A 15560-nucleotide genomic window follows, 5' to 3' on the forward strand; every position below is an offset into this window, starting at 1 on the left:
CTCTGCAGGATAGAACACCTGAGTCTGGGACAGAAAAGCCCAGACTTGCCCCAGGTGTAAGTGTATTATCCCAGTGCCATCCTCACTGGCATGGGTGCAGTGCTCCTGCTCCACTTCACCTTCCCACATCACCTTCCCTCAGCACAGCCTTCGCTCGTTTCTTCCTCCCCATCCCTCCCCGTTGATTCTGCCCCGCTTCCCTTCCCCAAAACACGACAGCAGACACGACACTAGGATCACTTTGCCCGCTAGGTCTGCATCCCATCCCATCCCATTCCATCCCATCCCATCCCATCCCATCCCATCCCATCCCATCCCATCCCGACCCTCTTGCCGCCGCCTCTCCTGGCCTGGGCCGTGGAGCCGGGGGCTCTGCTGGGAAGGGGCAGGATGTGGGAATTCACGGCTGTCCCTGCTCCAGAACCGCTGGTCGTGCCCCTCCAGCGCCGGGCACCGGGACCCGCTGCCGTGGGCTGTGCACCGACACGCAGGGACACAGCCCCGGGCACGGCACTGGCGGCCCCGGCAGGAGCAAGGCGGGACACGCAGGGGCTGGAGCAGCGCACACGGGGCACGGCCAGCCCGGAGGCACCACACGTCTGCCGTGCGCATCCTGCAGCCTTCAAAACCATGAGGAAAGAGTAATTCTGTGAAACGAAAAGACTTTCCCAAAGTCTTTTCATCCCAAATCCCCTTGAGTACGGATTTTACACTCAGTAAGTTCCCTGTGGAAGGTTTTCCCACTCACTAGACACAAGATTTCATATACATATGAAGAGTAAATGTAAATGGCTTAGAATCCAGCATTTTATGTGAACCTGTAAATAATATCCCTCTGCACAGCCATGCCTCCAACTCTGCAGCTTTGGGCTGCTGCGTGGGGATGTGTAATCTAGGAATGGACTGAGCAGGAAAACCGGGCTGATCACACCCACTGGTCTGGCGTGGGGGGAATAACCACGTTCATTAATACAGGGGAACCCTCTGTTCACCGCTCAGCGAAAACCCCCATGGCCGAAAGAAGCGGAGAGCAGTTCTCCGTGTCTCCACAGCTTGTCGCTCTCTCACTCCACAACGCCAGGTATTTCCCAGCCTCAGGAAGCGCCGAGGTCGCAGGCGTGGGCAGGCACAACTCGGGCTGCAGCCCGGGGAGCTGCGCGGCCAGGAATGAATCCTGCGGCTCCCCCCGGCCCCGGAGCCCTTGGCTTGCTCAGGCTGCTCCAGGTGGGAGCTGCTCTGTCCCAAACACTTCGTTACACTGGGAATTCCTTCCCCTCCACCCTCTGCAGTTACACAAACACAAGCACAACTGGAGCATAGAGAGGGGGGTTTAAAATCAGTGCAAACAGAGTCCAAACTGTTTAAAGTTAAAGTTTATTTGTATTCTTTGTAGGAATATCAATAAAAGTCCTCAAATGTATCTTATCTGTACATATTACAAGAACCTTCAAAAATTGTTCACAGAACAAAAATAAATCTTCTTTAGAACAAACCCAGGCAATGAAATGCAGAAATGGATCTCAGAGACCAAACAGTCCAGTGCTACAAGCATAAAAATACGGCTTGAAAAACAAGTTTATTCCTTTTTAAAGGTGTACTTTGTTGAAATAAAAAATAAATTATTTAGAGCTATCATTGTAAAACAGTTCTGTGTAGTAACACTCTTATTAAGGCCCTTGAGACAGAAAATCTATTTTTGCAGGTAGGATTCCTGGCAGGTATGATCTGTAAGGACATGCTCACTCTCCTAGGAGTTAACTTAGTGTGAAGAAGGAAACACCTAAAAACATCACCCTAAATTTAACCCTTTTTCCTCTGGCAGACTCAGCTGGATACCTGTGGCTGACCCTGCCCACCACTGATGGAAATACACATCATGGTTCAACTTGGCCAGGAATTGTTCTCCAGGAACAACACAGACATTTTTGCAGAACACAAGCAGAACTCATACACACAAGTAAGTATTGCTGACACATTCCATGGACATGGCTGTAAAATTCATGGACTTCTGAGTTAAAACCTGGTGGGTTTATGCAAGCATCAAAACATGAAATGGGGGAAAAATTCACAGCCAACCCAAAGCAATTACATGAATGCAAAAGAAACCAAATTTTTTTGATGATTTATTAGATGGATAAAGAATTCATTAGTGGATACACCTCATATTCTCGAACTAGAAAATACACACATCCCTTTCCATGCTCCTGTAGAGTCCCTGCCTGAGTTATGCCACTGGAGAGGAATGTGGTAAAATGTGTAGCTGTATGAATCTGTGCTTTTGTGCATACCTGCCCATTTCTGATACACCAGGGGAGTAACAGCCGGTAATTCCTAGAGGTGAAATCTATTCCCCTTAAAAAAAAGGTCTGAATTGCTAGTGTTGCAAAGAACAGGGATTTACAGGATGCTGCCCCTAGGCCGTGCTCCCTGTGTCCTCTCAGTGCCTGTCCCTTGTCACCCTGCTCACCTCACACACTGCAGACACACCACACACAACGTGCCAAGAGGCCACACACAAGAGGCTGCTCCATCTCCCTGCTCTGTTGTGCTGGCCATGAGCTTTTCCTGAGCACTCAAGAAGCCCAGGTGGCCTTGAGGTTTGGAGAGAACCCTCCTAGAACGGTTCCGATGTAGCCAGCACTGACTGAGACACCAGGATGGGGTGACTTTCCTGTTCAGTCTGAGGAACACACGAGCATTCCTCCTGCAGGCTCTTCAATTTTTCCTGCACTACTTCATCTGTTCCCCAGTGAAAGCAGCAGCTCCTTGCACAGCCTTTGCTCAGAGTGTGAGCCCAAAGCCAGCGTCTGCCACGCTCCCCATCGCAGGTTGCACCATTTACTCCCTCGCTGCTGCAGAACCCACTGACTGTGAGTCTAAACCCAAACGTGATCAGGCCCAGGCAGGGCTCCTGCTGCTGACAGACACATGGTTTAGTGCCACTTGGATTTGATCAGTCTGGACAAAATAGAAACTGGCATTTTCACATATTGTCAGCTTGAGGCAGCTGAAAAATTTTCTGGAAGGCTGCTCGGTAACAAACTAGGAGAGACAGCTGCCTGCAGGACTCAGGAGCAGTGTTTTGTGCTGCAGCAGATCAATTCCAGTCTTGCAGCACTGACTCTGCAACCTTCACCCCTCCGGGGTCTGCAGGCAGTGACTCCTCGGCAGCAGGAGCTGGAGGAGCATGCTTGGCACCCTGGGGGAGAAACTGCAACAGCAGAGAAAACAAGCAGCCCTGCAAAGAGCTGGGAGACCAGAGTGAGGGGTCAGCCTCTGAGAGAGCCGCTGCTTTTTCCTACAAGCATTCTACAAGTTTGAGAAATGCACAGGAGAAGGTACAGCATTAGAATGAAGTACTACCAAAGAGCTCACCGAAACAGGTGGATATTGGGGCAGGGATTATTTCCCCTCTAAAAATCCAGGCTGAAATGGTGCCCCTAGTGCATTTCTTTGCAGAAACCAAAGTGGACACCTCAGAGCCCTCAACATCAAACCACACAGCTCAGCCAGTGACCTCTGACATTACCAGGGCACTGGGGAGCTCCAGGGAAAGGTGTTTCCCAAAGGAATGCCTGAATGACTCTCCTAGAACAACACATCTGCTTCTGCCTTGTTCTGTCAGTGCAGCCCCACAGGCACTCACTCTCAGACCTCGGTCATGGCACACCCACAATCACCTGCACGGTGCCACGAGGGAGCAGTTCACACGCCCATCCCAAAGGGATGGGAACACGTTCCCCCATGCTACAGCTGTGCAATTACAGTACATGGCTACAGGGACATGCAGATCCCACCGAAATACCCCACAAAAAGGGTTTGTGTAAAAGAGCCCCTCACATGACAGGTTAACACAAAGTGGAGAAGTTGCTACGGCTGCAATGCCTGAAGGGAGAAGGGAGGAACTCAAAGGCACAGTTTGAGGACTAAAAGATCAGAGGTCAGCAAGGATCTAGAGCTGGAAGACGGTTTGGAAAGTATGGAAAAGTAACCACTGCTGAGCCAACACAGAGCACAAGCCCAGGTGTGTCAGTGCCGGCAGCACCGAGTCCCGGCCGAGCAGCCAGAGCAGCTTTGATCCCAAAGAGCCAAGCATTAATCCCAAATCCCAACTCGCTGCAGACTGCTGTGCTCCAGGAGGCCTGGCTAGGATGGCTGCACACACATCCTGCAGCACAGGGGGCTCTGCACTGATGCCCACTCAGTCACAGAACACATGGGGGTGGTGACGGTAGCTCGAGTGTGGTGACACCAGAGCACACACACTGCTCTGCCACCTCCTGCATCAGCCACAGAGCTGGGATGAATTCATTTCCAAAAAACCAGGCAAACCTGGCAACAGACACCGCATTTGGGTCTCGGTATTCCCAATAATTCACGTGCAGGGAACTGGCTCAGACACTCCTGCGTTTTTCATGAGACAATCCCACACCGAGGGACATCTCAAGGTTTTGTCTCAAATTGAAGTAAACTTTTCCAATTTCCACAGCATGTGTGAATGGTTAATCACACTTGCTGTTATCAGGACATTTCTGTAATTAAAAATTTCAATCAATGCTACAATAATTTCATTTGCTGTGAGAGTCTGGGGGCTAGAAATGCACAGCAAAAACTGGAAGTAAAAATTCACACTTGACTTCAGAATCTGGGATTTAAAAAAACCAAACCTCTCTCAGATTAAATATTGTGGCATTTTATGAAATCATGAGAATTGACCATACCAAGCCATTTACTATTTATCTGTTACAGGCTGTGAATGCCACTAGCTCCCAGGAGAAGGTCACTTTGGAACAATATCCCATTCACATACAGTCTGGAATCATGCTTCTCTAAAACACTACTGAAAGGAACTGGAGACGAAAACTTAGTCAAAACTCCTGAAGAAAAACTGGTGTGTACAGAACTCAAAAAACAAAAAACCAAAAAAACAAAAAAACAAAAAAACCCCAAAAATCATCCCTTTAAAGTATCCAGAGAAAGGAAAATTTCAGCAGAAATGGAAGATCTTTCAACAAAGGTGCAGAAAGCACCTTTCATTGGAACTACATTGGCTAAGCAAGTGGCTGAAACAGTGAAAATAAGTGAGCATTAAAATACAAAAATCCTCTAGAAAAAGGGACTTTTGCATATGGAATTTCCTGTGCTGGGCACGGGCACCCTTTGGTTAGCCCTTTCCTGAGAGGATTAACCTGGCTGTTCCCCATGGAGAGCAGAGAAGGAATTCAGGGTGCTGCTGCACGGGGTGTATGGTGGGGATTGGCTAGAAATTGTTAAAAAAGTATTTACAGGTCTGTAAGTTCTCCAAACAGAAAATATAAAACTGCATTAGAACTGGGGTAGAAAAGAAAGAATCCTACCACCAAATCCTGCAGATTCCCTCTGTCTGACAGGAAGCCTGACTGTGCAAATTCCAGGAACCCAGCTTGCTGCTCCCACTTTGTACCTTCTTCAGAAAGACTGTTCTTTGACAGAGTCCTATCCAAAGTAGGTACAGGACACAGCAAGAGCCAGTTCTCTTGCTAAAATGTTTGCTATCAAGTTTGCATTCAGCTAAAGACCAGCTGGGGAAGAGGGGAATAAACCCAGCCAATGAGTTTTTCCTGTGGAATTCATTTCACTCCATTCATGTCCTTGTACCAGCCAGTTGCTGTCTCGGGTCACCCACTGCTCACCTCTCTCACCCACAACACACACACACACACGCTCCCCTCTTCCTCCTCCCAGGACTGCAGTGCTTTCAACAAGAGAACAACAACAACAGCAACAACAATAACAACAACAACAACAACAACAACATAATAATAATAATAATAAAAAAAATAGCAATAATTAAAAAATCTACAGTATTCACTTCCTTTTGGTATATTACATTGGCATTTTCTGTACACAACCCAAGAGCTCCCTCTATTTACACAGTGATCCTGAAGGAATTTTTCTAGGGAGCTTGGTTCTCCTGGCCCTGAGTGGGGAATTAAAGCCCACCCTTCACAGAGTTGCTTTTTCAACTTTATTGAATGTACAATACTATCTTAAAACAATTTAAAATACAACTTTAAAATACAATTCTAAAACAATTTTAGAACAATCTTTAAACAACTTTAGAACTGTTTTCAAACAACTCTAGAACATTTTCAAACAACTTTAGAACAATCTTTAAACTTTAGAACTGTCTTCAAACAACTTTAGAACAATCTTTAAACTTTAGAACTGCCTTCAAACAACTTTAGAACTGTCTTCAAACAACTTTAGAACAATCTTCAAACAATTTTAAAACTATCTTCAAACAACTTTAGAACCGTCTTCAAACAACTTTAGAACAATCTTCAAACAGCTTTAGAACCATCTTCAAACAATACAAATTTCCTTTAATAGAAGAACTATGTGCAACAATCAGCGGCGGAGACGGGTCTTGGCTCTGCTCTGTCTTCCTCTTCCACCTGTGGAATTAGAAACTGCTGTTCTTAAATTCACCATTCTCCGTGATGGAAAGCTTGGGAGGGTTGCCATTCCGGACGTGCATGGTGCAGCGCTCCTTTACCTGCGTCAGGGCACCCATCAGGCGTGTGTTGGCCGAGTCCAGGAACGCGATCCGCTTCTCCTGCAAAGACACCCCACAGCGTCAGAGCTGCAGCGCACGCCCCGCGCCCATGGCGGGAGCGTCCCGGGCCGGCCGGGCCGTGCGGCTCCGGGCAGAGGCAGCTGGGCCAGCATTCCCTGGCGAGATGGGCTGTCTGCCTCTTTCTGTTTTCGGGGTGCCATGGGCTCCTCTGCGGCTGCTTGGGCCCTCCGGGACTCTTTGAGCGATGGAAGGCGGCAATCGGAGTTACAGCGGGGAATTGATCCGGGCATGGAGGCTCCACCCAGCCAGCCTCCAACGAGGCAGGATTGTGCCACAGGGGAGTGGGAGGGTGTCGGTGTTAATAACAATGGTAGCCAAATTCAGTATTAGTTTTCAGAAGTACGTTAGAAAAACAGAAACAGGCAGCAGAAAATAAAAGTGGTGGGGGTTTCATCTGCCAGAGAAAAGTGCAAGTGGTATCTACCGACCATTGTCTCTGTGTTTTGGATGGAGTGTGCTCAGAGTAAACTCATGGGATGCTTGAAATAAATAAATAATAATAAAAAAAGCAGATGATGGCAGCCTGTGGTGATGGTGCAACAGTGACACAGAAGCAGCAGCCAAAGCTAACGCTAAAGGTTACTGGAGGTAAGGGGGAGAGGGCACCGTGGGTGGAGGGGAGATGCCATCAACAGAACACAAAGAACAAACACGGAACACGCTGCTCCTAGACCCATTCCAGCTCGGGGGGCTCCTGGGCTCCACGAATCCACGTGCCTGGTTGATTGTCCTGGCACAGAACGTGCCACCCTCCACCTGGAGCAGACAGCTCAGGGATGTGTGCTAAATTGACATAACTCGTCACCAGCCCCAGCCTGCTAACAGTGGGACACCTGCAGTGGGATACAGCACCGGAGGGGCAAGCCAAGGAGTTGTCAGCACAACCGGAGATGACAATTTTCATCTTTCCGAAAAAAATAATAGTAATGCAGCTGCAGAAGGCAGTGCTAGAGACAACAGGAAGGTAACTGTGCTCTCCGTGCCACCAGCTGATTGGCTTTTGTTCTTTGAGAAGGGAAAATGTCTAATTTGCTCGACTGAAACAAGCTGCATGTGGGAACTCTTCCCAGTCCAGCCCATTGAGAAACAAAATGGAGGGGAAAATGATGCACGGAAGGCATAAACATCAAGGAACAGTTCAGCCACACTGCTCAGGAGACTCCCATGCTGCCACAGCCCCTTGGGATCCGGACCCCAGCACATCAGTGCCTGCTACAGCACTAACCAGCAATGTTTGCTTTTCCCAGCACCCAGCTCGGGTGCAAAAACAAAGCAGAATTTAAGTCCTGCTTCTGTCACAGCCCTGAAGACACTGAGCTCTGTGTAAAGCCAACGGAGGACGAGGAGGAGGCACAAGGCACAAGGCTGCCTTAGCCCTCATCCTGATCTAGCTGACAGGAGCAGGGAGGACACGGAGCCGAGGAGTTACAGGCCTTTCCTCCTGTGCTGATGTGAGCCCTGCAGAACACAACTGCCTCAGCAGGAATGTGCTCCTCATTGGGCAAAGGTCCTGCTCCTCCGACTATATTTCACCCGGAACATATAATTTAAAATGAAAGTTTTCCTTCTGAAACATTTTCTGAAGAATTCCTAAAACATCTTTCCAAAGAGTTGAGAATGAAAGGCTGGGTGTTTTCGGGCACTGCTGAGCACTCACTGAGCCAATCTGCAAAACAGCTGGAAATCCACACTTGGAAAATCAATCTTAAAAGCATGAGCTTGCTGAGTAGGGGCATCTTCTCACTGAAAGGAGAATTGGATCTACCAGGCACGTCTCTAACACGCTCAGGGCACAGGGAGCAGGAGGAGCTGGAATGGGTAGGAGGTCAGTGTGCTGGGCCAGGACTGGGTACTGCTCAGCTAGAGAACTGATTTGGTTTACTTGCCTGTTGGAATTATCTCATCCCCATTTATGACCTGTAATTTAACACAGCGGAGATGTCACTCGCAATAGCAACTGGGCCAGTTCTCTTTGCAGCTGCGCCACTCCGAGGAGAGAGTCTGGCCAGACCCATCCCTGCTCAGAGGCCCAGAGCCAGGCTCCAGAGCCAGGAGAACAGCTCGTGGCTGTGTGCATCGGGGCACTGCACCCTCTCACACCATCCCGGGCCCGTGTCCGTGAGCACAGGAGCCCAGGTCACTGCTGCTCCTGGCAGCCTTTAACTCTTCAGCGGCTGCCACGAGCCGGGCTCCAGCCCCACTCAACAAATGTCACATGAAAAAAGACCTTTCCTTTTCTAGCCACCGAAGGGATCACAGACTAAATAGAATCTTCCAAGCATGACTTCGAGGGATTTCTACAGAATCCAGCAGACACCTGGGCTCCCCTGGTGAGTCTGTTCTGAATCTTTCATCAGGTTCCTCCTCTGCTCAGGCACTCGAGGAAGGACAGTGACAACAGCACTTCCCCCGTGCACTGCCTGACACTGAAGCACTTGAGGTTTGCCAGTGACCTTGCTTGCCCAAGAAAAAGAGTCAAATCATTAAAGCTGCTGCTTTGCTCCTGTTTTTTCCACCAGTTTCCACCGCAGGTAATAAATGCTACATCATTTGATGAAGTGTGATCAAGGACTACACTCTTTCACTCCTGAGGGTTTGAAGGTCTCACAAGTCAGCAGTGGTCCCCTCTGCCGGCTGGTGACACTGGGATCACACTGATCCTTGCTCCACCTTGCTATCCCACAACCAACACCAAGGCTGAGAGCCTCCGGCACGCACAGCTAACAGGCAAGTTTCTTACTCAGTCACAATCTCTCCCCTGCAAAAATTGCTTTTCATATCAGTGCCCCTTCCACCTTCTTGAGGCAGATGAAAAATGCATCCACCCATTTCAGAGTCCAGGCTGCTGCCTGGATGAGCTGCCATTCCACATCCATAACAGCAAGATGACCTGACTGTGCCTATCTCCAAAAAACACAGCTTTTTGCTGCTTTATATTTTCCCTACAGTTCCACATGAGTTCCAATATTTCTAATACCCCAGTGCCATCCTTAACCATGTTCAGCTGAGACTCCCACAACCACTCTTTGTGCAGGGAATAACTTGGGTTATTCCTGAAAAAATTATTAAGGAAAGTTTCCAGTTGGAACTACTGAAAAGCCCAGAAGCAGGAAAGAGACCCTCCAAATGCAAATACCACAAACGTAACACGGCAGGCAGATACAAACCAGTCCCAGGTTCTGTTGTGGGATCGGCACAGACACAGAGGAAAAGCTGGAATGACCCCACAGGATAGACCCACATGCACTGCCCACGGGGTTCCCCTCCCCACAGCTGCCCGGGTGACCGAGGTGGGAGCTGCAGGTTTGTGGGAAATGGGCATTTCCCCAGGACTGCCAGGCCGGCCAGTGGGGTGAAATGCCACATGTGACATTCCCAGGACAATGCTCTGTTGCAGCATTCTCTTCCCTGGACTCCACTGTCCAAAGCCATGCTGTTGCTGGCACAGCTCAGATGCATGCACACGGCAACTAAACGACGCTGGGCTGAGGCACAGCTTCCCCACAGTCCCAGGCCCACACTTGGAATAACATCTACACAATGCACTGCTACTCGTTTACTCCTCTGGGATCTCATGAAGCAACAAAGGCTTTGGAGAAGTGATCCATCCTGGGATTTGTTGCCAGGCTGCCTTAAAGCCCAGGTCAGACAGTACTAACTGAAGCCCCCACTTCTCTCCCAGCGGCAATAAGTGACACGTGTGACACCGCGGGCCGGTACAGCTTGGGAGATAGAGAACAGTGCTGGGGCAGGAGAGAGGGGCAAAAACCAGCTTCTATACACTGGTTCTGGGAGATCCCGAGCTCTTTACCTACCTGTGCATCAATAATTTTCTGCTTTGCATCAATGACTGCTTGCATCTCAGCGTGATCCTTTTTCAGCTCCTCTTCAACAGCCATGAGTCTGATGAGCAAAGAGAGGGACAAATTAGGACATAATACTATTTCCGAGTGTTTCAGGTACTCTGGCCTGTTGGTTTGACTTCTCTGCTTCTCCTGGCTCTGCAAGAGAAGAATTCTGCTGCTCTCAGGAAAGCTTATCTCTCCATCTGACACTCCCAGCTGCCCAACCTTGTTATTCTCAGAATGGACATTGCCAAAAATGCAACTACTTTGAAAAGCTAGTCTCAAGTTCCAAGCAAACAAAAAACCAGGCCTATAGTAAGTACAACAGAGACCTAAGTTAAAAATTCCTAAATACTTTCCTTCACTCTCCTGACAATCTCAGGCAAGTTTCCACACCTGCATCCCCATTTCTTCAGCTCTAAGGATGAAGAAAACACCTGGCACAGGGGACCCACCCAGTCCAGAGCTTTCCAAAGCCTCACCTGCTGATGATACTTTTCATCTGGCTGTCCTTCTCCTCCTGCTGCCGGCGCAGCCTGTCCTCACTGTCCTCCAGTCGAGACTTGTAGTCCTGCAGCAGCTTCTGCATCTGCTGCTCCTGCACCAGGAGCCGCCGCTCGTACTCCTCCAGCCGGCGGCTGGACACGCGCAGGCGCTCCTTCAGCTTGGCTATCTCCTGCTCGTACTGCGGGCAGGAGGGAGGCAGATGCAAAGGAGAAGAAGAAGAGATCGGACCATTATAACGCTCTGCTGCTCTTCAGGGGAGCGTTGGGGTTTTCTTAAATGACAAATAAGCTGACTGAAGTAAAGGAAATGAGAAGCAAACATGGGGGCAGCCACAGAGAAGGAGCACGTGGGCTCCCACTGGGCATCAAAAGCTGCTCCCACGCTGCAGGGTATTGCTCTGCAGCATAATTCAAGCAGTCAGAGGGCTCTGACATGGCTCCTCAGCCCTGACTGGGAACATCCCTCCTTGCTTCAGACTCCAGCAGTTCTCAGGCAGATGCTGCTAACAGTGCTCAACTGCAGAAATGGCCTGGGCTGCCCAAACGTACAAACCAGACCCGTGTGGGACCCAAATAACTCACTCTTCAGGACCTAATCAATCAGGGCATGAAACCGCTGGGGAGGTCAGAGCAAACCAGTCACTGCAAACCAGAGCCTGTCAGGTTACCTGGCTGAGCTTTTGTTCTTCTAGTCTCTGCGGGCAATCATTTCTGCAATAGTGCCATGAATCTCAATATATTCCTTTGTTTTGGGTTCATTCACCTTTCCTAACAATCCCATGTCTCTGCTTCTCTGTCCACTAAATGTTCTCCTCCTCACTCCCTGCCTTCTCAAAATACCAAACCTCTTACACAACAACTCCATCCCCACAGCAACATATGGCTCTAACTGTATTTGGAAAAATGGGATCTACTCCTGAAAAAACATACACTTTAAAAACAGACCATGAAGATTTCTGTGCAGCTCAGAAACGCTGTAGTAGCTGGGTGACAGGCATTTGCCTCAGGAGAAGCCCAAGACAAAATCTGACTGCTGCTGCTGATGAAGGCTGAGCTGCACCTCCGTAGAGTCCCTGTGCGTGTCCTAAGCTATGCTCAGCCAGGTTAACAATCCTGATTTACTTTATTTATGGAGTCAGTGATCACTCTGGCCAATATAACCTGTGTGAGAATGTGTGACGCTGTGCCAGCAGGGCCTGAAAGCCCCTCTGAGCTCGCTGTGGGGCGCACAGGACTCGGTGGCACCCCCCAAGTTGGCTGCACAGAGAATCAAATTTACCTTCTCAGCGTGCTTGACTTCGTCCAGGTTCTGAGTCACGTCCTTCTTTGTATCCTCGTACTGCCCGTTGTTGAACACCCAGGCAGCTGTCCTCTCCACTGGGGACAGTGTGGCCGAGTCCACTGGTGACTGCACCTGGGGCAGAGACGCCTGTCAGCATTCTCCAGAGAAACCGCACACAAACCAGCTCTCAAACCCAGTTCAGTTGGAGGAGAAATAGACCCATGAACCTGTCAGCCTCAAAGGATCCCCAAAACATCTCCTGCAGGGATACTCCATCCTCCCTTGGCTTTGGACCTACAGCACCTGCTTAAATCCCTCTAAAAGCAATGCACTTTAGAAATTTTTCTTCCTCTCCAAGTTAGCTTCTCTCTGAAAAAGTTCTTGTCTCCCAATCCCGTTCACATCCACCTCTCCCCTTTGCCACACTGTCAGCAAGGCTCTCTCACCCTGCCACGTCTTGCACAGAGCAAACACAGGGACAAAGCTCTGCTCGCAGCTGCTCAGGTGAGACAGGCTGTTTCCCTGGAGTGCTGAGGAGCTGAACTTGGGAGCAGCTTCCTCAGCCAGGCTGGCACAGACTACAGTGGAGCATGGGACTGCCCAGCCTGGATCCCGGACAGCACGGCAGGACCTGGGTGTGGCAGGGAGGTGTGACATGATCACGGCAGTGCCTGCCAGGTTGGGATGGTCCATTGCAGCGCCTCTGCCAAGCCAGGGCCAGCTGTGCTGACTGGGAGAACTGTCCAACCTCTTTGGAGGCTCTCTCTCTCCTCTTTAAGGGAGTCCAAAAAGGGAGCCAAGAAAAGAAACAAGAAGCTCTCCGCATGGCTGGGGAAAACATGGCTTTTCTGGGGAAAACAAATTCCAAGCAATTTTCATGGACAAAGACAAGTTTATAAGCGCAGGAATTAGCATAACTACCCCTGAAAGAGCAACACTGTCTTATGTTTTTGAGAAAAGCAAAAGATCAACTTCTCCCCAGCTGCAGCTTCTTTTTGTGCCCAGGCAGCTCTTCAGCTCCCTGCCTGGCTCAGTGGTGCACCCAAGCGCGCTGTGCTCCCTGGCTGAGGGCTCTGAAGTCCCAGTCTCAGCCAGGAGCTCTCCATGGGGGAGGAACAGCTCTTTAGGACTCAGGGATCATGTCACCCTCCTGCTGTGTTTCTCCTGCTCAGGAGGACAGGGCTGGCGGGTGCTGGATCTGCTCCCACAGCTCAGCTGTCCTGAGCAGCCACGGACAGTCCAGCACTGGAAGAAGACTCAGCAAAAATGTAAAGGCAAAGAAAAGGCATAGGAATTAGGCAAAGATCCCTGGACTTAGGCAAAGGCCTTTTCCCTAGAAGGAAGTTTTCACAGCAAAAACGCTAGTTTTAGCCCCTTAGGTGCAGTGTGGCAGCCTAGCAAAGCTCCTTAATTCCGACTTCTTTGATGGCATTTACTGTCAGGCAGCCAGAGGAAGGGAGACCGTGGGCTGTGCGTGGCTGTGAACCGCTGGGGAGATCAGGAGCAGCGAGGGATGAGCACTGTCACCATCCACTGCAGCTGTGGGGGACTCAGACAGCAGAAAGGTGACTGTAAAGTACATCCCCAGCCCTGCAGCAGACTGCTGAGCAGCAGCAAACCTGGCCAAACAACCTGCCAAGCGTAGGACAGAGTATTTCCAGCAGCCAGATTCTGAAAGCTGTCAAAGACCAAGCGGATGGCAAGTCATACATGCTAATGGGTTACAAGTTATTCTCTCATAAAGGGCAGAAAAAGGATTCGTCTGCTAGGATCACATATTAATTCCCCTCTTTGCCTCTCTTCCAAAGGAACACACTGGCATTTCTGTTCCCACCTACCTCCTAAATGGAAATGGAAGGCAAAAAGTGACCTCTCCCAGCAAACAAAGGGCCCAGCTCTATATTCAGAAACAAATGGGACTTGTAGAGAACAGAGTCTAATAATTATAACGCCCACAAAACATGCCTAGAAGGAACATGCCCAGAAAGAACATGCCCAACTTCTCTTTTCTCTTTCTCTTTTTAAAATAAGAACAGAATTCCACAACAAGATTTGCAATTAAAAGGACGCAGTGGAATTTGCCTCGAAAAAAATGTTGGCCACTCGATTTGGCACCGTCCAAGATGTTGTTCATGGGTGTGGGGAAGGAGAGAACAAATTGATTTCACTGAATAAAGCAGGAGCAAGTACTCCAATGAATCCAGTGGAAACAATTAGTATAGAAAGTACACTGAGAAAACAAGTGGATGCACATCCCCTTCACAGTTATCCTTGTTACTGGCCTAAAAATGTCCTCCCAGTACCACACAGGGCCTGGCTGTATCCCATCAACACCCTTCACCTAGCCATGCCCCTGTGCCCCAGCATAAAACACGGTCTGCAGGAGGACACAAACACACACACTTCAAATAACAAACAATTACTTCTTTGGGTATTACTAACTTGGCATACTAAGCTTTGGTTTGTGATTCAGTGTTTCTGGTCTCGTACTTCAATGAACTTTAGGTATCAGAATGAAGTTCTGATAGTTCTGAAGCCCTGACTGCTCCTGGGTTCCCAGGCACCAGCCAGGTTTTCCTGTAACATTCAGGAGTTTGCCGAGAAAGCTCCACCGTCAGAGAACCCCAAGAAAACCTTGGGCAGAGCAGAGGTTGCTCTGCCAGCTTCACCTCACAGCCCAAAGCCTTCCCCCTGCAAAACCTCTGACCTGCAGAGCACATTTTCTACCTTCAGTGTAGTGCCAAGCACTGAAATACTCACTTTCTCTTTAAAATTAAACTAATTGAGGAAAATATTTTCATACACAGCAAATCACAACAGGATTATTATTATTTTTTAAAAAAAGATAAAGGAATGTTGGCTTTTTGACAAGAAAACCTTGATTTATAGTTGCCTATGAACAACAGATAAAGTGCATTAGGAGTTGGTAGATATAAGCACTCCTTTCCAGAAAAAGATTGCATTATTCATTGTTTGGGATGATTAATGGAAAAGCAGCACTTATTTGAGGACCAGCAAGAGATTGCTTCATCATGGTGAAATACGGATTTCTCCACGCTTTAGGCAACTGTGCTTATTTGTAATTTTGGCAGCAGTTATTCTGTGATGTTTTATCTTTGTTCATTTCCCTGTTTTGAGGTAGCTCTGCTTTTAAATTAGCACCACAGGGCAAACGCAGGCTCACGTGGCGATCTGAACTACCGTTTGGAACAAAGCTGCTCCTGGTTTCTTTCTTTGCATTCAGGGAAATTTTCCAGTTCTGTTTCTTTCAGTGGGTTTGCTGCTACCTTAGTAAATGGAAAACAGAT

At 48.9% G+C, this 15560-nt stretch overlaps 1 protein-coding gene across 15 annotated transcripts in view; it reads right to left on the reverse strand.

The window, feature by feature from the left end:
• Nucleotides 1-1357: 1357 nt before the first annotated feature.
• The window catches only part of RASAL2 (RAS protein activator like 2), a 163836-nt gene continuing 149633 nt past the window's right edge, over nt 1358-15560 (reverse strand). For 9 of the 15 annotated variants that reach the window (XM_032117483.1, XM_032117486.1, XM_032117481.1 and 6 more), the window contains 5 exons: nt 12250-12384; nt 10947-11149; nt 10435-10522; nt 8506-8536; nt 1358-6598 (listed from right to left, as the gene is read on the reverse strand). In XM_032117483.1, coding sequence (XP_031973374.1) covers nt 6468-6598; nt 8506-8536; nt 10435-10522; nt 10947-11149; nt 12250-12384 — 588 coding nt within the window. In that variant the 3' untranslated portion in view covers nt 1358-6467. The remainder of the gene's footprint in view (nt 6599-8505; nt 8537-10434; nt 10523-10946; nt 11150-12249; nt 12385-15560) is intronic. The other 6 variants (XM_032117485.1, XM_032117484.1, XM_032117479.1 and 3 more) reach the window with 3 other exon arrangements.

This window comes from Corvus moneduloides, chromosome 9 (genome assembly GCF_009650955.1).
Source record: "Corvus moneduloides isolate bCorMon1 chromosome 9, bCorMon1.pri, whole genome shotgun sequence".
NCBI classification, from domain to species: domain Eukaryota; kingdom Metazoa; phylum Chordata; class Aves; order Passeriformes; family Corvidae; genus Corvus; species Corvus moneduloides.